The sequence below is a fragment of the Macrosteles quadrilineatus genome, unplaced genomic scaffold (assembly GCF_028750875.1).
Source record: "Macrosteles quadrilineatus isolate MER2022 unplaced genomic scaffold, UCM_ALF_1.0 Scaffold_7__1_contigs__length_78375512, whole genome shotgun sequence".
NCBI classification, from domain to species: Eukaryota; Metazoa; Arthropoda; class Insecta; order Hemiptera; family Cicadellidae; genus Macrosteles; species Macrosteles quadrilineatus.
Window position 1 is genome coordinate 35,217,464 of NW_026542600.1, and position 24,934 is coordinate 35,242,397.

The window sequence follows — 24,934 nt, forward strand, 5'->3', positions numbered from 1 at the left end:
AAATATTGTTATGACTAGTTGAGGAACAAGCTTAATAATTCAGGAAATGTAGGAAATGAATATTTTGATTACGCTTTGAGTTTTGAAAATTATAAACATTGTAGAATAAAGAATTTGATTTGAAAGCCCTAGTTATTTAACAAGGAAGTTTAAGGAAGTAAGTCCTAATCTAGGTAATTATGTTAACCGATACCGTAACAGTTTAATGTCCTTGAGTCATGTTAGAAGGTTTACTTTACGATTATCTTGTTTTGAAACTCAAAGTTAATATAAGTATTAATATGGACAAACATTTTTGCAATATTTCTATGGAATGCGTAAATATAGGGCATTAGTATGTTATTTTACATATTGACCTAAACAAATTTAAGATTCATGGATTTTATTAAAAAAAAAAAATTGATAAAATCCATGAATTTGAAGTTTTTTAATACTGCAGAAAGTTTTAATCTTGTATACAGCTTTGATTTATACATCATCTAGCTGCAATGGGCAAAACAACTTGGATATAATATGTATAAGAAACTCACTCACACCTACGATACAACATTTAAAAGCATAATACAGTAAAACCTCGATAACAAGTCTCTCATGAGGATTATCAGATAGTACTTGTAATTAAGGTTGAATTTTTATACAGGTTTGCAATAACATGTGATTACAGGTAATATAAAATTAAGGTCCATAATGACACTTGTTATCAAGGGTCTTATTGATGAGGTTGCACTGTAAACCAGTGCAACACAATGCTTGGCTATTTAATCTATCCCTAGAAGACATGGGGCTAAAGCTTTATGATTAGCAATTTCTATCTTTTGAGTTTATTAGTCGTGTTTTTATTGTTTAGAAAAATATAAAGACTAGGTGAAACCCGTCGAAATCGACGGTTACTTTCAAGGCTTACGCTAATTACCTAATCTAACTGCGCTAAATTGAGCGAAATTATACATATTTTGAGCATTTAGCACTGTTTTAAAAAGTGTAAAAACAATAATGATATTAATTGCGTTAGTTACCAAATATGGTTGATCATTCAATGAATAAAATATTTTCCATACTGTACGTCATAAGGATCTGCATTATCAAGAAATGTGTAAATAGAACTATACATCTTAAATACTTACGTATAATCAAGTTTTGTCGTAAATAAAATCTTTTTAAGTATATAAAGTTTATGCCATGACAATTTTAACAGATGTCTGAGAAATATTTTTTTCAGCAAACTAACACTTCATTGTTTAAGATATAAGTGGTTTAGGTGTTGATACTTCTTTTCTTGATGATCGAATATGTGTAGGTCTGCATATCAAAATTTTGATTATAAATGAAAATGTCAACTGGTGTAGTAGGTCTCTAGAAAACTGTCCAATAAGCTGTTGCGATATGAACGAACGGACAACTAAGAACGTTTAAAAGGAATATGACCTTTCTGTCATGACAGTAACTGCTTGAATAGTATTTACACATTGGTTCATTTTTACAGCCAAAATGTCGTGATATTTTCAATAATGTTACCAACCCAGGGGTCCACGGTCCGTAATATAGGCCACTGCAAATAATTTGTCAAGACAGGTACCATTTTAGGCAAAGTTTCTGTGTTTGGATGTTATTAGAAACGGTAAGAGCACAATAAAATTCTTCTGCAGATGAATTTTCTGTTCTAGAAATATAAGCCGAATTATAATTGCGATCACAATGCGAGTTTGAGCATTTTGTAACTATATTATATAGGTAAGTTACATCGATTTTTTAGGCTGCTGCTCAGTGCACTTTAAGAATATATATTTTAGAGATAAATTAAATTGTTTTTGTTGCTGAGTAGCGCTAGTAAACAGGCACAACCCTTTTCGTTAGTCTAATAACATTCAAAGGCTCTCTAAGAGTTCAAGTTCTTATTTGTATACATATCTATATTATGTTTTCACTAAGCTGAATGAATACATCAAAGTAACCTATCTGAAAAGTCTGCAGTATATTGCAGTTTTCCAGCTTAATGACTTTCTAAATCATTCACATATTTCTACATAGACATTGTAAAATGTTTTATCCAGTTGCTGTAAACCACTATTAATTTAGCAAAATATGGACACGGCTCAAATGGGCACCCTGCCTTTCTGCACTTGTATTATTTTGTATTGTATTACACAATCGAAAGGTTTTCCAATGATTGAAAGCATGTATGACAATAATCTCATGAACCTATATGATGATCTGTCTAGAATAATATGATAAAATATAAAGAAAAGTTGTAAAAAAAAGGCAGACACCAACCCGTAAAATAGGTATGAGATAGTTCAATAAGAAATAATTGTAAGAGTTATTGTGATAAAAGGATTTTCCACTGATTTTGTAATGAAACTTTATATTGCAACACATGACATGATACAGAAGAAAATCAATTTTAAAATCACAAAATAACATTGCGAATACTTCTTTTGACCAATTCAGTAACTCCCAATAAATGTGTGTTGTTTAAAATACAATTTTAAAATTAACAGCTGTTTTATTAAAAAGTATTATCCACATGACCAAAATGTAAACAACTCTGTGGTGGGATCTTTAAAGGCCTCTGGGGGCAGAGCCCTAAGCAAATTTACTTCGTTTTTCTTTTGATAACTCATCTACAGACCAAGACCTTTCTTTTGACACCTCTACCAAGTTTCTACACCCAGCCGTTCTCTCAAATTAGTGGAGACAAAGTTTCTAATTAAATATTTTGATTCCCCGATGTTAATCTTATGGGAGAAAACCCAACTTTGATGGAAGATACTGTCCAAACTAATAAAGATATCAAAAAACGAAAAACACTTTGCAAAACTACAGATCAGGGCAATTTTTTTGACATCATCAAAATCGGTCCAAAAATGAGGGAGGAGTTCTGTTCACAAAAATCGGCTTAGCGTATTATATATATAGATTGTTATTGGAGAGAACTTATTATTCTGAGAAAGATTACCTTAGAGTGTACTGATATGTTTACATCACTAAACTTTGTTTGTATTTTTAATTTTTCAAAAAGATCAAATTACATGTCAACTAGATCAGTTAATGATTATTATGAAAAAATTCTTTGTGAATGTGCAATATAGATAACAGAGATAGTATGTTAAAACAATTTAAAGGTAACAAGGAAACATTTAATTTAGTTGGTTTGTTCATTGTTTAGATAATGGCTAAAATTAGTATCTCATCCATTGATTAATGTTAAATAATTATCATTATCTTTACTGGGATTTCGTTAAAATGTATTCTTTGTATTGTGATCAGTTGTAAGTGCTGGAAGTCTTCTCCTTCAATTGATACTTTGGGAAGTATAGACTTCTATAAATTTATTTCAATTATTTTTATTTTACAATGTAGAATACAAACCAATCACAATTCTATATGCTACAGGATGTAGGATGGAAATAATATTAAAATATTTAGATAATATCTAATTTGTTGGATAAATGCAAAGCTTTTGGCATATAATAGTAGTTTACGCAACGATTGCGTTAAGTGAGTCTTTACGACACGAGTAGAAAATTTAAGGCACGAGCCTTGGCGAGTGCCTTAAAAACTTCTACGAGTGTCGTAAAGACTATTAACGCGAGTTGCGTACACTACTTTACCTACGACCGTTTTTTAATTACTATCAATCTGGATTTAATTACTAACAATCACTTCTGATAACTTTTTAGAGAGGTTATGTTTTCGCCACTGAAAGTGATGCAACGACTTGTTGTATAATCAGCTGATTTCCTGTGATTACGTGTTTGTTAAACTTCGTTAAATATTACATTGCTAGCATCATTCTTACCATAAATAATATTGTATCAGGTACAATTCGGCAGATATTTCATTTATTTTTGGACTTCCACCAACTTTAAGAATACGCGAGTATCAACATGAACAAGTCGGATCAACAATTAAATTGGTCAACTGATCGGCTGATCAGCTGATTAGTTGACGTTCGAAGCATTACAATTTTAATTCTTTTCTCTCAATACTTGAACCTCATTGGTCCGTTACCTGTGTGGATATGAGAAAACTATGCGGATATGAAATGAAACTATGCGGATATGAAAGTAAACAGCTGTAAAGTGAAACTTTTCAATTCTAAGAACTGGACTGAAATGGCTACTTTAAAAAACGGTCGTAGGTAATAATAGTTTAATTCATCATTATGGTCTGACTCTTAGTGACAGTCTAACAATAGTGAAACTGAGGTCAGAAAATCAGCTGATGTCCTTGACTCCAGCTGATTCTTTTTTGCCCTGGGAAGAAAAAGAGCTACCTTTAGCACCACATGTATTCAAAACAGGTGTTTTTGCTGCTGTATGATGACAAATACTCTTTAAATAGCTTTTTATATTTCAATTTAAAATATTTTTGATGCATGTGCATGTTGTGTGTGCAAGAGAGAGAGAGAGGGAGAGGGAGATCATTGCAACCGCAGTCAGTGGCAACTGGCGACTGCTAGCAGCTAGCAATGGTCGTTAGGTCGATGGGTCTGTCAGCTACTAGCCTTGACCCAATCTCAGTGCCTTGCACAACATTCTAGCCACAACTTATATGTTTATAATTCAGATTTGATTAAGAAATTCCAAAGTTAATTAAAAACAATTTATCCATCAAATAGTGTAACTAAGAATATGGTAACATACTCCTTACTAAACAAATTCTTTTTTTTTTCAGAGGAGTTTTACTAAGAGTTCAAAAATATAATTAATGTGATTCTCTGTGCAATTTAAATCATCACTCTTGCACTGAATTATAAGACTTTAACATGTAAGTTTAATAATAACACATAACACAAGTACAATATATATCATAGTATATGTTTTATCTTTATGTGTGAAGTGGTTTTTTACAAAACTAGCTCAAGTTTAACTGAAAACAAGGGAGGATCAGCTGGTGATTAAAGCAATATTTACAAAAATAATTTTACAGCTTGAAAGTGAATTTAAAATTCGACAAAAACTAATAATTAATATTTTACAAAACTAACTACCACCACAGAAGCGTATTCAAGTTTGAGTTGGAATCTTCACCAAGATCCCCATATTCGTAACACAAAACTGGTTTCTTTCGCAATGTAAAATGAATGAGATTTAATGGGAGCTATTAGATCTAAGTGAGCCATTAGATTGGAGTCATTGCACTTGAAAAGTCTTGTAATAATTTGGATTGAATTTCCTATTTGTGTATTAAAACGGTCACAGTATCATTTATGCCATGTAAAAAATATCTTAGGTTTTAAATATGTCACATTATAAAAATAAACATTATCAAAGACTAGGACAAGTATATTTACATTAAAAGTTCACTTATTGCTTAAGAAAATTTAATATTTTCTTATGTCACTTATCCCCCTTAGATTTTTTAAAGTTGTTGCAGGAAAACAGTTTGAATCCTGGTATTTCTTTACTATGTAACATATTTTCCATTGTAGAACCATACCACTGAAAAGTAAAGCCACATAGTACTACACAGTTGTTCCCCTTTGTAATTAAATTACCTACTGACATTCTGTGAATAGAGTCTTAGGCAGTTTTCTAAATAGAATATAATAGTACTACAGTTTTGTTCCTTTGAGATTTGAAGTTACCTATCGACATCTGTGAATGAAGGGTTAGACAAGTATATTCAAAGAATACATCGTACAAAAATGCTTTGAATCAATGCTTATACAAGTTTTCCCGCAAAGAATATATATATATATAATAGTACGAACAAAATTTTTCTATCAAAATTTGTAAATGATTTATTAAAGGATATATTAGCACTACAGTTTTATTCCTTTGACGTTTTGAAAATAACAACTGACATTGTGTGAATGAGTGTTCAGACAAGTTTTTCCAATTAATATATACAGCACTACAGTATAAATAAATAATAATAGGCCTACTGCCACAGTATGAATAATATACTGCAGGACTTTTAATTATTTTAAAAGACATATTTTATAAGGACGTTTAATTATTTTGACACTTTAAAATTACATACTGACACTGATCCTTCAATAGGGCAGGATTAGTGCAATTCAGTGGTTACACAAGTATTCCTAAAGCTATGTTCTGTGTATGAACTGTGCTCGTTTATAGTCCAATCCTCCTACAGACTAAGTGTAGCAATGTTTCCTTGGACCACATAGTACTTTATATCAGTACTTTCGCCTCGTAATCTGCAATTCATAACTCACGTTTGTAGCACAATGCAATCCGCAACAGGTTCAGCTTGTTTCTTTGCCTCACAGCGTTTTCTGATCCCACGCAAGAAAATGCGCCCAATTGTTTCAAAACAACATTTTTTCATGTTTGGATTTTTTTACTACTGATAATCCTTATGGGTGGAAGAAAGATTGTGTTAGGATTTTTTTAAACTTTTACCAATAAAAAAATTTAGAATTTGGATTAAAAAGTAAGGGAAATTTAGAGTTTACTTATTCATTCAAAAAGCTTATAGAATTAAACTTCGCACATATTTTATTTTTAATGAATCTATTTTTTTATTGCAAATTTTATGGATAAAATTATTTACTACTTCTTGGGCCATTTAAAATACATTGATAATTATTAAATACTTATATACTTACTTGTATACTTAATGTCTTCATCTTTGTTCAGTTTCATTTCTCATAAAGTGGGGATCATCAACGTCAGTATTTGCAATAACGGCTAAGGAGCCTAAGCCTAGTTGAGGTACAAAATTAGAGCCCAAATCACGATTAAAAGTGTAGTATTTGTTTCTTCTTTTACTTTTCATAATTATTAACAGTGGACTTTAAACAAACAAGTGTCTAACAGGTACAACAAGTATATAAAATGAGGAGGTAAATAGAAAAAAAAAACAATTATACTTTGTTTGAATTGAAGTGTAGATCACAAACTAAGAATGTGGGCTAAGAAACTGAGCAAAATAAAATGAAAAATTAGAACAAGAATTTTACTATAAAGCTTTTAACAACAGCCGCAAAGATGAACTTCGATGCAATAATATTTGTATCTTAATTTCATTTACAATAATTGTAGGACATCAAAACAGCTACCGAATACAATGCATCAATGCATAAACATGCAGATATGTATCTTTAACAATAACTGGCATGTGGTATGCAATTGTTTTATTTTACAAAGTTTAAAATACATTTTTATTTTTAGATTGTAAACTGTATTTTAGCAATTAAATAACTTTAGAACTGTGGGTAACATGATATTTTCTGTCAATATTTTAACCTTTGTTACAATCTTGAGATGTTAAATATTAGTTAGTTAAATATCAGGTTAGTATTTGTTGTCACAGAGGAGAAATTTCAATTTCTTTATTGATTTTGTAGGGAGATTTGGCAAGGAAGAAAACATACGCAACATTATGGCTGTTATTCAGAGACAAGCTTCTTCCTAACAAAATTATCTTCTACGGTTATGCAAGATCAAATCTCACAGTGGAAGAATTAAGGAAGAAATGTGAACCCTACATGTCGGTAAGACTAGGTTTAAAATTTAGACTATACACTTAAGTTTTAAACAAAAGCTAAGAAGAATTATGAAAATCTAAATGATATTGTTTCAAAATACGCCTCTTAAATGTCTTGTTGAAAAAAATTTTATTGAAAAGAGATTTTAATGTAAATAGTCAAAACCAGAGATTAGGAATTAACAATGTGTGGTTGAAGTACTGTACTTCCATGATCACCTTGTTTTACAACTTCTTACAGCAATTCACAAACATATATTTTTCTCAAGTCTACGCCAGTGGCAAGTTTTAATTTGAGTCAAAGTCAGTTTAAACATTTAAACACAATTTAATATTGAAGTCGGAGTTAGTTTAAAAGCTTTAAAGAGAAAGTGGTCCAATCACAAACACATTAAAGTTTTGTGAAAAATATTCCTAAAATTTAATTTGTTTAGTGTAAAATTAATGATTTATTGATGCAACATAATTATTAGGGAGAGGAAAGGGTAAACTAAATGAATTAAGTTCATAACTAAGACAACATTGGTAAATGTATATAACCAATGGTACAATGCTTGTAACCTTCGTATGAAAAAAATATACTGGCTTCATGTCTGTTAAAATCCTAATAATCACTGAAAGATTATTGTTTTTTATTTTTTTAGATCTCTCCAATCAAATCTTGAAACAGTAATGTTTACAATCTTTCAGTCATTATAGATGAGTTTTTTTTTTAATATTACATATTGATTGATGCTTTTTTAAAAAGCACATATTGATTGACATATTGCTATTAAAAAGTAGACATTAAAAAAACCTTTAGTTGGTGAAACACATTGCGGTAAACCCGAACGCAAACTGACAATCGAGTCAAAAAAGGCATCAGTTGAAATATTTATTGATTCTGCCATTTTGTATCTTTAAATGGCTGCCATTTTTTACTCAGTTGTTCTTTTGGGGGAAAAAATCAGCGTTGTATTCTACTAATAAAGACCTTTAATTTGATGTGCATATTGACCTATGCATAAGTTTTTGATTTTATTCTGAACTCTACCCCTGAAGAAGTAGTGTATAATAGCATTAATTGCAAATTCAATGAATCTTTGAAAAGCTGTAATTTTAGACTCGGTTTTCCGTTTGAGTTCAGGTTTGAGATAGGCTAATGTCTTTCTCCAACAAAGACCTTTAATTTGATACCAAACTTGACCTATGCTGCTATTAAAGAATTTTGTCTGACTCCTCGTGGGCCCTTATAAAAAAATGATAATGGCCTAAAAGAGTAGACATTTATGGTTATTATTGATATACCAAGTCTCATTACTTTATCTATAAAGGTGAAGAATATATTAGACCGTTCCGGGACTTTTAAATCAAACTGTACATACAGAGTAGGCTCATTTTCCTTCTATAAAAATTAATATAGAAAATGACATTGTCTTGTACTCTGTCATTAACGAGTTAGTTGAGAGAGTGACAAAATGTAAGCAACTAAAGAACACTCATATTCATCCTTTAAGGCTTATTTTCTCTTTAGCTATACATAATTTATCTTGTGTGTTAATCAGTGAAGCAAAGGGTATAACAAATTGAAATTATGTTAACATCATTCCTATCCTAGTTAATGAATTGTTGAATTTCATGCCATTGTTCTGAGAGAGTCTTGTATAGGGAACTGTTTGACTTTTATATGCTTCAAAAATTGATTCTATGAGTTTGAATTTCAGGTTTTAATATTTTCTACAATATGAATACAGAAGTTGAACTTTACAAATTGTTGTAGTTTGCTTGTTTATGGATATATTCTAAATTTTCAATCAATTTTGGCAATTTCGTTTATTGCATACTAAGCTATCAAAGTTTCAATTTAAAAAATCACACCTTTCCTGTAGCAGCAAACCTAAGTACTCATTAAAATTAATGTTATTTAAATAGGAAATAAATCTGACAATTTTAAGGGAAGCCTATTTTAGTATAAATCCGGCCAGTGAAATAGAAAATCGCTTAGTCTGCGGGTTTGCTGCAGCAGGGGTATTTTTTTTATTAAAAAAAATTACTTATCACATTTTTTAAAACCTCTCTTAAACATTACTCCATCAGTTATAAAGCTTTGTCATAATGCATTAACTAACTAATGAATATAATGCTTTGTCATTATACATTAACTAATAATGTTACATTGCAGGTAAAACCAGAAGAAAAAGACAGATATGAAGAGTTTTGGAAGCTCAACCACTACTTTAAGGGTAGTTACGACAACCGGAAGGATTTTGAAATGTTCAATCAAACCCTCATGAAGCATGAACCCACAAGTGGGGTTGCTCACAGACTTTTTTACCTGGCCCTTCCACCCTCAGTGTTTGAGAATGTCACAGTACACCTCAGAAACTGCTGTATGGCGTCCAGGTAAATTGCTTTTATATCTGCCTCCATGATGCATAGTTTTTATTTCTATTATAGTGTGTACATCATCATTGGGTCACAGTTACTGCTAGGTCCGTTGTGATAAGTACCCTTGCACCTTGGTTCCTCTAGGTATGACACACTGATATAAAATACTCAAATATATCTTAACAAGAATGGACACCCAGGTCATAATATTTGGGCTCACCCAATAAACCAAAGGAGGAATATTTAGGATCAATACATAAAATGTGAACATATCAAGTTGTTACGGTCAACAACTTCACTCTTAGATTCCACCAATTTATCGCAACTCATTGTTGTTCTTTTGGTAAGACTGATTGTGATTCAGTGGTGTACAGAGCTCAAGGTTAAAAGAGTCTTGGCTGCAGCCTTCAGTACATGCATAAATCACAACATTGCAGATAGTTTTGTTAAAAAATTTAATTTAACAAGGTAGCGTCAAGCATTGAAAAATCGTCCAAATGTGTATTTTCCCAAATCTAGCCGTGTTTGTTGTATTGAGCATCCAATCAAAGCTTGTATGGTATTACTTTCGCATCCCCCATCGTAAGATCTTTTGTCGTTTCCTGTCCCGTTTCGTATTTGTTATGTAGTTCCTTTACATCTTAGGACGCGAGGCTCTAGCCTGAAACCAATTTTCATATTACTTCACTTTTCTAGGCCTAAAGGGTACACTATTTCTCATTGATAAAATGATTGGTGATTGATTGTTGGGATTCTAATCCGATACTTCGGGGACCGAAGCCCCTGCTCTACCAGTAGACCAGCTCACTCCAGGCAAAAGTATTTTAATGATAGAAGCAGAGCCTAATCTTTGCTGTCCGTCCTTCTAATCCACACCAGACATACAATTATGAATGGGGGAAGAATAAAACATAGTTAGGACTAAAAATAAAATGAGTGTACTTTCCAATGTTAAATTTATTGAATATTTCTAAATAAACAAAGTTGTTATACATTGCACAAACTCTTATTAGGATCTGATTTAAATCAGAGTGTCTAATCCAAATTGCTTACTTTTCTCCTTTTTGCAAACTTAGTTCATTCTACTTGAGCAAAAGATTGTGTTTTTTTTTTTAAAGTATTATTTTAAAAGTTATTGTTTAATGTTTTCATCCCTATTAATGGTTATTTATGAGCATTACGTAACACTTCATTCACTGAAAAGTAACACAAGAAGTCAAATTATGTTAAATATGTAGTATTAATAACTCATAATACGGTATTGACATTGATGTACCAAGATGTTTTATCAGTGGCCAGGTCAAAGTGCAAAGATGGATTTGTTGCGATTTTATATGTTTTTATTTATAGTAATTCTCCATAAAAAGATTTTGTCTAAGCTTATCATCTGTAAATACACCACTAATCTTTTCAGATAGTTAATACAGTCCAAAATAGTCAATATAGTAATCTTTCGCAAGGCTTAGATGGATAGTGCCAATTATGCAATAAACTTAGTTGGGTTAGAACGTTCGATAAGGCAGGAAGATCAGCTGTTTGCTAGGGCTTCAATGTTTTGGTTTATATTTGGCCACCAGATATACGACCTTGCGACTGACTTCATTTTTACAATTCCCATATGACTACAATGTAACTCTTTTAAAACATAATCCCTCATAGAATTAGGAACCACGACTTTGTAGCTCAACATTAAAATGCCCATCTCTACAGTTAATTCTTCCTTCCTTTGGAAACAAAGTAATATATTGCCCCTCAATAGGCTCGTTAGTTTACGAACTTAAGGATAGATCGTTAGGCTGTAATTTAAAAAATGACAGATTTTTGTTGTACAAATCCTCACTAAAACGCTGACACTAGCTCCAGTGTCAACTTCTAAAGTGACTTGTTTACCTTCTATAATAGCATCAATTTTAAGTGGAGCTACTTTAGCGTTAGCATTACTACTATTAACTTATCAACCTCAATTTCTCCCACAATTTGAAATAGTGTAGCAATATTAACTACATACTCATCACAACTATCATTAGAATTCATTCCCTGTCAGAAACAAAACTATGCATTTTGCTGTTCTTTGGTTTAAACTGTCCATTATTCCTTTTAGTTTACAAATTGTTTTTATCATTTTTATAGGTATAATTTTTGTTAGACTTACCCAACAGCTTTGATATACACACTGTAGATATATGATTCTTTTTCCACAAAAATGACAAACCACAACACCCAATAATCTACACTTAGGCTCTTATTAGACGAGGCAGCCAAGTTGCGCAACCAGCCGGGCAGCCAGTCACCTGTCTGGCTGCCTAGCGTAGCAACCAGTAGAGCAACCACAGGGCAGCCACAAAATTACCAACTAGGCCAGTCTCTTGTTGACAGTGGAATCAGTGTTGGTGGAACAGTTCTGTTGGGGAGAGACGCTGTCAGAAATGCGAGATGAATATTTGCTTCTTCTGCTACTCATGAAAAAGAGAAGAAGAAGGAAGAGGAGAATGCATATACATCCTATTCTTTCATCAAAAACAGAAAAAGGATTATATTACACCCTTTTTGACGAACTTTGTGCAGATGATGATAAGTTTTTAAATTATTTCCGCATGTCCCGATCAAGTTTTAGGCCTAACAAGAGAAGATATTACTGGCAAAGACACTAAAATGAGAGTGGCAGCGGGCGACTGGCAGCCCAGTGTAATAAGATCCGTAAGCTACACAGGAGCGCGACCAGACCGAGCAGCCAGTGGTTGCCTGTGCGGTCGCCGGGCTCGGCAACCAGCCGGCAGCCAAACAGTGGCTGCGCAACTGGCTGTCCTCGTGTAATAAGCTCCATAAGAACCAATGCCCAGTGACTTGCTGGCCGACTGGCTGCCCGGCTGGCTGCGCAACTTGGCTGCCTCGTCTAATAAGGGCCTTACAGGGAGCGGCAGAAATATCTGACGGTTTTCAAACGAGTACAGTCCGGCAGCCGAGTGAAGGGGGGTGGTGGGGAGAGGCTCATTCTCAAGGCCAAGTGACCCCATTTCAGTTGCCATGGAGCAGTGGACCAGTATACATCGCGCGTTTGCCGTTGAGGCGTTTTTAAAAAATGGCGATTCTGTTGTTGGTACGCAACGTAAGTTTCGTAGGCATTTTAATGTGGCTCTTGGGGAACCTATCCCATCCCAAAACACCATCAAATTGTGGGTGGATACGTTTAGATCACAGGATCAACTGCAAAATGTAGGCCTACAGGCCGTCCAAGGCCAGTGAGGACGCCGGAGAACGTGGAGCGAGTGCGACAAGCTGTGCTAACGAGCCCGCATCGTCCGGATCCTTCTTTTTCACCCATATAAAATAACAATCGTCGGGTGAAAGTGAAGGTCTGAGTGCAAAATTTGTCTAATAGAGCGATCAGACATGCCAAGAGCAGCAGCTTGTCTACGCGTCGGGCGATGCAGGCTTGTTAGCACAGCTTGTCCCACTCGCTCCACGTTCTCCGGCGTCCTCACTGGCCTTGGACGGCCTGTAGGCCTACGTTTTGCAGTTGATCCTGTGATCTAAACGTATCCACCCACAATTTGATGGTGTTTCGGGATGGGATAGGTTCCCCAAGAGCCACATTAAAATGCCTACGAAACTTACGTTGCGTACTAACAACAGAATCGCCATTTTTAAAAAACGCTTCAACGGCAAACGCGCGATGTATACTGGTCCACTGCTCCATGGCGACTGAAATGGGGTCACTTGGCCTTGAGAATGAGCCGCTCCCCACTACCCCCCTCCACTCGGCTGCCGGACTGTACTCGCTTGAAAACCGTCAGATATTTCTGGCGCTCCCTGTATTTCTCATGTGACTGAAGCCACCCCAACAAAAACACTGCACTGATGTATTTTGAGGTCGAGGTGTTGACTTTGACGTTAGAATGTGCTGCTGGGCGCCATCGCTGCTCCCTGAATCTCGTCGTCGTTGTGCCACTGCCTCTAGCAACACCTTGCCACCTCTGCATTTTTCTCCGCCGCTTCCGCTGGTGAGACGGTTTTCACAGCTTGAGCAAATGTTAAACTGATCTCTGCTAACAGTTTCTGTTTGATATTGTCACTTCTTATTCCACTAGCTAGACTATCTCGAAAAAAGTTTTTCAACGATGCACCGAATCCACTGTGCACGGACATATTCTTTAAATCGGCTAGGTATTTGGCAAATCCTTCACCCTAAATTGGTTACGTTTACTAAACTAGTATCAATTCGCGATAAATGATGGTTTTTTATGTAAATGACCCTGAATTAACTTCACTATACACTACAGTACACTCTCAATTATCCGAGCCTCCAGGTTATCTTAGGCCTAAATATATATATATTTCTATTTCCGGTTAAAAAACAATAATTAAGTTTTTAGGAATATTTCTGTTTAAAGTAAAGTAGGCCTACCTAAAAATAGCAAGTAATTTGTGATTTCTTAAAATAATAACTGTAAATGAAGATTTTAGGTACCCATATATAAATCACAGAGTACCCTTGAACTTTTAAGAAAACTAAAAGTCACACACCGATAAACTATATACTTAAAATATTCGTCATGACAAGAAACCTTGCGCAAAACTATCCATTATTTCATAAATTGTCATTTAAGGTCGTAATTCCTTTCTAAAGGGAACTTTCCATATACCTAATGATAAAAATACCTCAGCTGTACTTATTTGTTTGTTATTCTTTCAATTTATTACCTTATTAAAGTCAGGTGCGATTATTTGTTTGCATTACTCATTACTGTAATCTGTTTTGTTTATTTCAGCTCAACTTAACCAATCAATCGTTTTATTAATGCTTATGAAGTCAATGGGGTGAAGCCCGTGGGACAGCTAGTTATTTTAACGTTCAAATGAAACGCAGTAACCTAGAAAATAAAAAACACACACATACAGTACTAGTAATTTGGCCGCTTACCTTTGGTAAGCTGTACGAGTCGTCTGCAGAATGTCAACAAAAGCAGTATTTGCCGGCATCAGTGCCGGTTTGTCCGTGTTTGTTATTACAATGTTTTAATATTGACATGATTGTGTCAAGTTGGCCTATAGACCAAGTCAAAATAAAACAAAAATTAATTTTATACCTCAAAAACTGTAGGGGTCCACCTTATTTTGTTTTTATTTAATCATGTAGAGTGTGGGCTTGATATTATTAATACTGTATTTAAAGTTTTCTAATACAATTTAAGACATATTAAGCATGTTTGAGTTATTGTTTTCCTTAATAACACTTCCTCATTTAAATTTGTTTTCCATAAAAAAAGGGCTACCAATTATTGATAATTTTGTCTTTACTATGCATTGCTATTCAAACATATACTTAACAAGTATTTGACTTCCTAACCCCTAACCTCAAAATCTAAGACACCTCTGTGTTATCCGAGATTCTCGGTAACCGAGGAAGTCTCGGTCCCAACAACCACGGTTAGTCGGGAATGTACTCTATCTTCAAAAGTTTATGCATTAGGTTAACCGGGGGTGCACAAATTGTGTAACAGATTATAAGTTTTCTTCCCGACTACTGTCAATAAAGAACTAACTTTTTTTGGCATCACTAATCACGTTAGACTAGACAAATAACTCAAAGCACTAAACGTACGAGGTCCACGATTCTTCTCCCTACAAAGTCTCCAATGATTCCAGACATTGTATTTTGTTCAAAGAAGACACAAAATGAAATTAACACTGCCTGTCTTTTGTTTTACTCTTGCTGGCAAAGCATTGTAAACCAGGAGTCCAAAGTAGGAAAAGGCTTTTTTCCCCATCTCGGTAGCATCTCGGACTTCGGGGCCAAGGCAGCGATGTCATGGGTTCAGATCCTGTTCACTGCTACAAACATTTTATCAGTACAGTTTATCTTTGTACTGTACCGGCTCACCCCTTGCTTTGCTGGATACTTTCCACGAACGGGCAGTTAGTCAATGTGGGCAGGCAAATACAAGGTTAAAAGAGAATGCCAACCTCTTAAAAAAATCTAACTTTCCAAAAAATAGGTTAGCATTAGTTGTATCACAATATCAGTTTAAGTAGTTTACCCTCAATCTCATATCATCTTGTGTTCTAGTTTAATCACATTTATACAGTTTAGTTTGGAAGGTTTGAATATTAATAGTTATTACTAATTAGTGTAATCAAAGCTTGCTTGGCTTGTTTTCTGGTCTGGGTAAAAGATCTCCGTCCTCTAGTCCCCAGATTAATTTCCAATCAAATTATCACAGTCAATTTTGGTAGCAGCAATTATTGTGATAGAAGCAGCCTAATCTTTGCTGGGTCCTTCTAATCCACACCAGACATACAATTATGACGTGAAATATACTATATAACCTAAAATATACCAAATTTAATATTTAGTGACTGGTTTTAGGGATGGTATAATTTAGACTTGTGGTTAGGGCTCAGACAGACTAGGGTCTGATTTTCAGGCTCTAGTCCAACATCACAGAATTTAGCAAGTTAGCAGAACCTAATTCCAAAATACACGTATATTCCATGTTATGTACATATACACCACCCTTTCAACATATGGTTACAGAAGCATCCTTTCACACCCCAAAGCTCCCCTTTTAGCCTCAAATCACTCAATTTCATAAATGTAGTAGCACTAGTAGCGGCTCGGCAATACAGACAAGCGCAAGCGCCCAAGTACTGGTGCATATTTTCCTAGTAATGTCGCAGTTGACAAAAGGTATTTTCTCTACGTCCTATCTATAGTCATGTCACACAGAAATGCACACAATCTTACAATCCTTGATACCTGACAGGGAGGGTTGATTAACACGAAAAGTCATATAACGGTTACTCTAAGGTATTAAAAATACCTTATTTTTAGATATTTCTAATATTAGAAATACTTAATAATGTTGTCTTGTCATAATACATTTTAAACAAGATGGCTCATTTGAATGCATTTAAGAACCACAAAGAAGGGCAGAAAAAGAAAGCATTGACATTTGACATCTTCATTTGATTTCCTCACGTGTATTAAATTAAAGTCCCCAGAGGATTTACAAAAGGTCATAAGTCTACACAGAAATAAGTGCATCCTTTGAAGTTTAATTTCTTGTGATATTAGTTGTAGTCTTATTAAAGATATAAATTATTTGTTCTATTTCCAGAGGTTGGACAAGAGTAATCATAGAGAAGCCTTTTGGAAGAGATTCTGCAAGCTCAGAAAAATTGTCCAGTCATCTGTCATCATTGTTCAAGGAAGAACAAATTTACCGTATTGACCATTACCTTGGTAAAGAGATGGTGCAAAACCTCATGACTCTCAGGTAATGTCTAAAGGCGATTTGTTCAGATTTTACATTAGCAGGCACATATGACAATACCTCTTAAACAATCTTTATTTTTTGTGTTGGATCTTTTAAAATAATAAAAATAATAATAATAAAAATAATTTAAAAATAATATAGACAGTCAGCACTTGATGATGGTTAATACACAAAATGAAAATAAATTTTAAGATTTAATCAGACTTCTCCAAGCATTACTTCATAAGTTTATATTGTATATTTCCACTTATACTTCTAACTCTACAAGACCATAAATATGTAGCTATTGATGTCGACCAGTCCCACCATCAGGGCTGACTGGAAACTTTATCATATTGCTTTTTTTTCAGTTTTCACTGATAAGTATGGATAAGTGACAAGTGTGCACTGACAAAGACCAAGGCCAATCAAATCAAACTGTCTTTATTTCATAGTTGTACATCAGTGGCCCCTACATGAAATGGCGTCAAAAAATATATCCAGAACTTAAACTAAAGAAAACAAGTCTCCATATAAAAAGAACAATTTATTTGATATATATCCATATAAAATATATTTAGTGGCAACAAGTGGCATTTCAACTGGTTCTTGAATTTAAATAAATTATTGTCGTTTATTGCAGTTTATTGTAAAATTTACCTCTGGTATAATTTTTTTCATACTAGCTACTAAGCTATTAGACTACTAAGGACCAGCACTTGACTGGTAGACCACGACCAGAACCTTGACTAAGACCAAGACAGCTGTCAAGAACTGATCTACCTAAGATTGACGATCCCTGGATGATGAAAAACTCAACCTTCTTACACAATTCATTGTTCTCTGTCGCTTTTTTTTGTTTCTTCATTACTCCATTGGCGTAACCTTCTGTAAAGAAATCCCACAAACAATTTATTTCTTTTACCTCTTGTTTCAAACACATCAAACACTGATTCTGCGGACATCGTCTACCACACTTTTTGTTCACAAATCACAACCACTAATTGCACAAGCTACCCCAACTCTTCAAGGTCGCAGTCTGCCTGTAGGCTGTGTGATGGCAGTTTCTGGTTGCAACAGCACGTTAGTCTGTGAAGCCAGAGTCTAGAGCTTTAGTCTTGTGTAAGTTGCCCCACATCATACCATGTCGTCCTGGCTCCACATTTCTGGTTGTAGTCATGGTCATTGTCTTTGCCTTGTTAGTGAACGTTCACCCTAAGCTGTGATTTGGCCTTCAAGTAAATATTAAGTATTGGATGACATTTTTTGAGACAGTAAAATCTTGATTATGGTCTTTTGTTATCCTTCACCCTGAGTTATTTGAAAATCTGTGTTTTAGGAATTGTTATGGAAAATGTGTGCAGGAAATATTTACACAGTCAATATGAGTTATTAAATTATCTCTATTATAATCATATATTATCAGTCACACTATTTTACTGGAAGTTTTACTGTGTTCTATCTAATAAAAGACTTTATGTAAATCCTAACATACTTAGAATGTCTCTATTAACCTTAAAATATTTATTTTAAATTTTAGGTTTGGAAATAGAATATTCAGCCCAACATGGAATAGAGAGTGTATTGCATCTGTCCAAATAACCTTCAAAGAACCATTCGGCACTCAAGGAAGAGGTGGATACTTTGATGAGTTTGGAATAATCAGAGATGTCATGCAGAACCATCTTTTGCAAATCCTCAGCTTGGTTGCCATGGAGAAACCAGCATCAATCCATCCAGATGACATAAGAAATGAAAAGGTATTCTATTCATACGTTCCTCAGGTTATATCTTCTTCCTACCCTTCCTTAATACTAGAATGACATCTAGTAGTTTCTTAGGGATGGAACCAACAAATCTTTGTTGCTAAACAAATTTTCTATGTGTGATAGTAAGGTGCAACCCTCAAAAAATTAGAAGAGGTACTTTGGATAGGAGTCACGTTTTTATTGTACAATATGTTTTCTCACTGCATTCCAGCCTCTCTTTTTTACTTATCTCTCCACTGTGATGACCAGTTTAGCCAGTTCCAAGACTGTTTGGCACTGACAAGTTTCTCAAACTCACTCTCTAAACTGGACCAATAGTACCATTATTGGCATTATTACATATATTCAGATGATACATATATCAGAATATATTCAGATGATTTTAAAATATATTCAGATCTCCACCCATCAAACTTGATAGCTTTCTTTTCTTAGGCCCCGTCCTAGCTGGACGGCAAGAGCGACAGATACAAACACATGGTAAGTAATGGGAGTGTCCTAGCTCAGCATCAAGAGCGACGTCGCGCCCGTCGGTCGTGCTACAAGCACTTCAAGATACAAACACGTTTGTATTTGGTAGCGCTACACCGGCGACGCGACAGAGCGGCATCCACCATAACTGCCTCAGCCCATGACATGTCGCCATGTCGCGCCGCTCAGTGTGGATACACATTTTGCCGCCGACAGCAGCGACCGTCCGTCGTGTTGGTCAATGGTCACGTCACTGTCTTTGCCCAGCTAGGATGGGGCCTTATAGCGTGATTCCCTAACCGTAGCGTCTGTAGCCTCCCAAACCTTAACATGGCACGTGCTACGTCACATAAACTTAACATAAAGTATCAGCAGGTGCTCTTACTGTCCAGTACAAACCTTAGGCACCTTGCAGTACTCCTTGTTTTGAGTTTCAGTCACCCTCACCCTAGTATCCCCATCAGAGTCTTTGTGATTTACTGCCTTTTTTACAACGTACCCTTATTTTGAAATCCAACTGGAATTTTTTGTCTTGAATCCACGTTTTCACCAGGAACACCTGGTCACCATTAAGCTGATTGGGTCTTTGTTTTGTAATGATTGTGATTGCTTTAACATCAACAACATATCCCACCAAAACCATTCTGTATAGTATCTCTGTGGGGAGATATCTGTCATATTAGCATTCCTGAGGTCAGGCCTTAAAACTGTACATTGAATTGAAATACACCAATAGCAATGGTCCAGAATACACATTGTCTATCAATTGTATGGACATAATCCCTCACCACTAACACCAGTCACCCGGGTAAACTAAAAATCTTCAGGAGGGCAATCAAAAAGTCACACCAAATTGCAGAGTTGATCTCAATCATAGACAAAGTATTATCAGGTATATGACTATGACTATTGACCATGACTATGATTGGACACACTGTAAAGCATGGTTAATGCACTCTTATTCGCTCTCCGCATTTGCAAAGAGGATTCTTCCAAAAAGAAAGAAGAAATATTACTAACCAAGAGAAAATAATTAAGTTTCAGTTTGATTCTGTGAATGGGTTTTTTTAGTTTTGAGGCTCAAACTTGGGCTTGGGTAATCCTTGGACATACTAGTGGAATCCCTCCCCTGTAGTTGGAAGCCACTCCTAAGGGTAGTGTACTTATAGGTTTACATGCATTCAATACTGTAATTAGTTGCTACATAGTCTTTAGTGTACAGATTAAGATACTTGAGCCTAAACTTTATTTAAATCTCCAATCAATTCCAGGTAAAAGTGTTGAAGTGCATCCCAGCATTGAGTTTGGATGATGTAGTCCTGGGTCAATACATAGGCGACCCTGATGGAAAAGGAGAAGCTAAAGAAGGCTACTTGGATGACCCAACTGTCCCCAAAGACTCCACTACTCCCACCTACGCTATGGCCGTTCTGCACATCAAGAATGAACGGTGGGACGATGTTCCGTTTATTCTTCGATGTGGTAAAGGTAAAATCAATCATTTCATTTTTATATTGACTAAATTTCAAATTTTGTCTATCAGTACTGACTGATAGACAAATTTTTAATCTCACTGGTGTAGAATGAGTTTTTCAAAATCCTGTTTTGAGATTTTTTTTACCACCGTGCATAACTATGAAATATTTTATCTCATTTGCTGCATAACTGGGTCAATAGCAGGATAGTCAGTGTGTTAATCTTGTAGTAAACCATTGTCAAACTGTCGTTGGAAATTCAAATATGTTTCAAGTTTCAAGGTTTGATTTTTAACCTAGTTGTTTTTGTTGGGATAACTTAGTAGGGCTTTCTAGCGACAGGTAGTAAAAAAATATAAAGTAAAAAATCAGAACGTACACTGTTCAATTTGCATTTTGAATTGCCTTTAATGTCAAAACTCAAACCCGCTGTCTGCACTTTATTTTTGTGCAGTCAGTACTGGCTTGTCCATGTATCTTATACGTAGGGGTCTGTACGTCAAGCGTTTTTGCTTCGGATCAGATGGGGTGGGGTTAACAATTTTGGTAGTGCGAAATCAGGTTATTTTGCAAAATATTGAACTAACCCTTTGAGTGCTGGGACAATAATTTGTATTCTGTAAGACTTTCTTGTTTGCCTTTTATTTACATTACCTGTTGTTGATTTGTAACTGTATTGTTTTCACTATTTTGTATTTTATTTTATTAATCAGGCTAATTTGGAATAAGGAGACAAAAACAAATATAACAAAGAAAAGGTTTGGGATTTATTTGTAGTAAATATTAAATAAAACTGTGTTTTTGTTGTAAATTTCCAAGTTTTCTTATAAGTTGTAATGTTCTGATAGCATTATTTGAAACCAAAATCTTATAAAACAAAAGACATCTAGTTTACAATGTAATATTGAATTTAACCTTGATTTAGTTTGATAAGGCTATTTTAATATAGCCTTTTTAGGAAAAAAACCTACTTGTCAGCAAAGCCTCAGTGACACTATTTATGATCACTGTTGTGGTTCAGCTGAAAAATGTTGTGTAAATAAATAGTCCGTGGCTAACTAGTGCTGCTCCCTAGTAACGCATTGAACAACTAGGTTGTAGCGCCATCGGGTGCGCCATCTGTTAGCAATTGTTGACGTCAGCTTATATACCAGTTTTTACTCCATATTCTGATTCTCCAAGCACAGATAGCCGAACAGGCTAGGGCCTGTGTCACTTGGCCAGTGGCATTCGTTTGCTCGGGTTCGATTCCCGTCCTGTGTGGCTAATAATTGGTGACATGTGTGTTTGTAGCGATATACTACAACCACTGGGGCATAGTGAGGTGTTCATAATCCTTGGTTTAGGCATACACCTCGAATCATCGAGAATCATCAGAGTTTGGGCGAATCTTTTAGCTAAGTGGTTGTTAGTGTATATAACTGTAACCACAGCAAATCATCAGTTCTTGATTTGCTTTCTACGATCCGCAAAAATAAAAGCTTGGATCAGCTTGACTCGAAAACCGAGCAGCTCACACGCATAAATGACCCGACCCAGGCTTCGCTCAGTGATTATTTTCGGCCCAAACTGTTCCCTCAGGTCTACCCTTAGAGGACACAAAGATCACTATGTCATAGACAGTACCTCACTCTCTCTAGAGCACACAGCAGCAGTTGGTTACAGGCAGTTGAGTTTTATATAGACAAATCAACTTATATAGGCTAGGCATATTAGGATTAAAGTGGCAGTTAGCGGAAAGTTTAGGTACAGTCCTAATCACCACATTTCTTTATGTTTTTTGGGTCGCTAAACACGAATATGAGGTTTGCTGACAGATATTATGCCCGGAACATTGTTTATTTTGTGAAAAACCTAAAAATTTGGGCACTTTTTTTAGGGGGGTAAATCTCTGTAATTATGGGTTTTTGAGAAGACCCTGCTTTGTAAAATTGAAGAGGACAAAATTTACTACAAGTTTCCTATATAATATTTGATTCTACAACGAACCGTTACGCCACTAGAGCACACTAAAAAAAGCCAGAAGTACCAAAAATGAAAACAAACGCTAAATGCTGCTATTTTACTTTAGGTTTCCATGGAAACAACCCGCGTTACTATAATTTTAACTATTTATTCATGATAATAAACTGAAACACACTTGAAAATACTAAATAGACAAACTAGTGTGTCCACTGACCACAGGCCTCCACCTGAAAGAAATATTTGTCTTTTAAGATTAAATTGGGAAAAATTGTGAAAATCTGTTTTTATTAATGGTAATAACCTCATGAAAAACAATATGTTTGGTTGGCAGGATCATGTAATTCACTCTCTCCGGGTTGAAGGTTGGCATTCCATCCATCCTTTTTTTGGTGGGCCTAAGAGGAGAGAAAAATCATCTTCATCTTTCCACAACCTCATTTGCTTCTAAGGCTTCCTCAAGGGTAAGAAACTGAGGACCAAGTTTATCTTTGAATATTCTCATCTACAGTTTTGTTCTTTACAGCAAGGAGTAGTATGTTGTCGATTAAGTTTTTCCCTTTCCTGGCTTCAAGAAGAAAACTTTTTTCCTTACACAAACTGATTAGAATAATCAATAAGTCAACATCCTCTCCAACAATGACAACGTTCTTATTAGTGCTACTGCTAGCCAATGACAGCGCTTCTGTCACTATCAATGTGTGACACCATCTTCAGATGTTGTTTCCAAGATATATTGTAAGAGATCATCTTACGTGTTATCATGGAAATTATTATTTACTTGTTATTAGGGTTGGCTAGGAGATTTTTTTCTTTCGTTGTGGTTGGGGTCATAGTTTCATCAAAGAGAATGTCTGCAGAAGTAGTTTTTATTGCTCTTTTCATTTGTTTGGAACTTTTTGTTTCACCTTGCGGGTGTTCAGGATGACCGTCAAAAACAACTTGTCTGAGCCCTATATTTGGTTATAATGTTGTCAATGTATCTGTTACATATTTTAGAGAAAGGTTGATGCTCTGGCCATACACTTTTGTGTAGTAGAAACCCACCATCAATTACATACTGCACATGCCCATGGAAGTGCTTGTTTTCTATGGGGATAAGTGCTTTAGGCCTATAAATATTTGATTTGGTTCCTTTTCGCAAACCGTTATTATCAAACAACGAGAAAGAGTATGGACCCAGATCGTAGGACAAGAAGTGTTCTAGTTCTTCATCAAAATTCTTAGCGACCAGATACGTTGAAACAATGTGGTGGAGTTTATGGGTAATAATCTCTATACTTTCATCGTGTTGTTCATTATGGCAAGTGGCTGCACTCGGTCTGCTCGTCTGAATTTGACGTTACCGAAGTTAAAAGTTATTCTACTTCTTCTTGAATTTACTATTTCAATGTCTTTCATCCTTTTTTCTCAAGCATTATAGCAGTCAGCCCTGTGGACAGCAACAACCCCTATGCTGAGAGAAAATAAATGGGGGTTATGTGGGAACGGGAAATGTTCCTGCAGCCAGTCATACATCTTGGCGCAGATTTATCAAGTGTGTTTCAGTTCATTATCATGAATAAATACTAAATAGTTGAAATTATCGTAACATGGGTTGTTTCCATGGAAACCTAATGTAAAACGGTTAGCGTTTATTTTCATTTTTGGTACTTCTGGCCATTTTTAGCGTTCTCTAGTGGCGTAACGGTTTGCTGTAGAAACAAATATTACATAGGAAACTTGTAGTAAATTTTGTCCTCTTCAATTTTACAAAGCAGGGTCTTCTCAAAAACCCATAATTACAGAGATTTACCCCAAAAACCTAAAAAGTGGCCAAATTTTAAGGTTTTTCACCAAATAAACAATGAAACAATGTTCCGGGCATAATATCTGTCAGCAAACCCCATATTCGTGTTCAACAACCCAAAAAACCTAAAGATATGTGGTGAATAGGACTGTACCTAAACTTTCCGCTAACTTTCCTAATATGCCTAGACTAATATTGATAGGAATGTTTTTGACTGTTTATAGAGGACACAGATTGATTTTCAAATTCATGGTTCTTGCGAGGAAAGACAGATTTTAGCTTTAGGTATTTGCTGAAAACAAGGTTTTAATAATTGTACGGGAGTCTTTAAAGGATTAAATAAATTGAATTATTTCACTTGCCAAAAGTTCTTTTCTCCCATTTAAT

The 24,934-nt window shown here is 34.9% G+C and overlaps 1 protein-coding gene across 6 annotated transcripts in view; it reads left to right on the top strand.

Moving 5' to 3' along the window:
* The window catches only part of LOC128997808 (glucose-6-phosphate 1-dehydrogenase), a 51,607-nt gene that overhangs the window by 19,071 nt on the left and 7,602 nt on the right, over positions 1-24,934 (top strand). For all 6 annotated transcript variants that reach the window (XM_054423542.1, XM_054423538.1, XM_054423540.1 and 3 more), the window contains 5 exons: positions 7,319-7,465; positions 9,620-9,840; positions 16,944-17,102; positions 18,622-18,841; positions 20,593-20,809. In XM_054423542.1, coding sequence (XP_054279517.1) covers positions 7,319-7,465; positions 9,620-9,840; positions 16,944-17,102; positions 18,622-18,841; positions 20,593-20,809 — 964 coding nt within the window. The remainder of the gene's footprint in view (positions 1-7,318; positions 7,466-9,619; positions 9,841-16,943; positions 17,103-18,621; positions 18,842-20,592; positions 20,810-24,934) is intronic.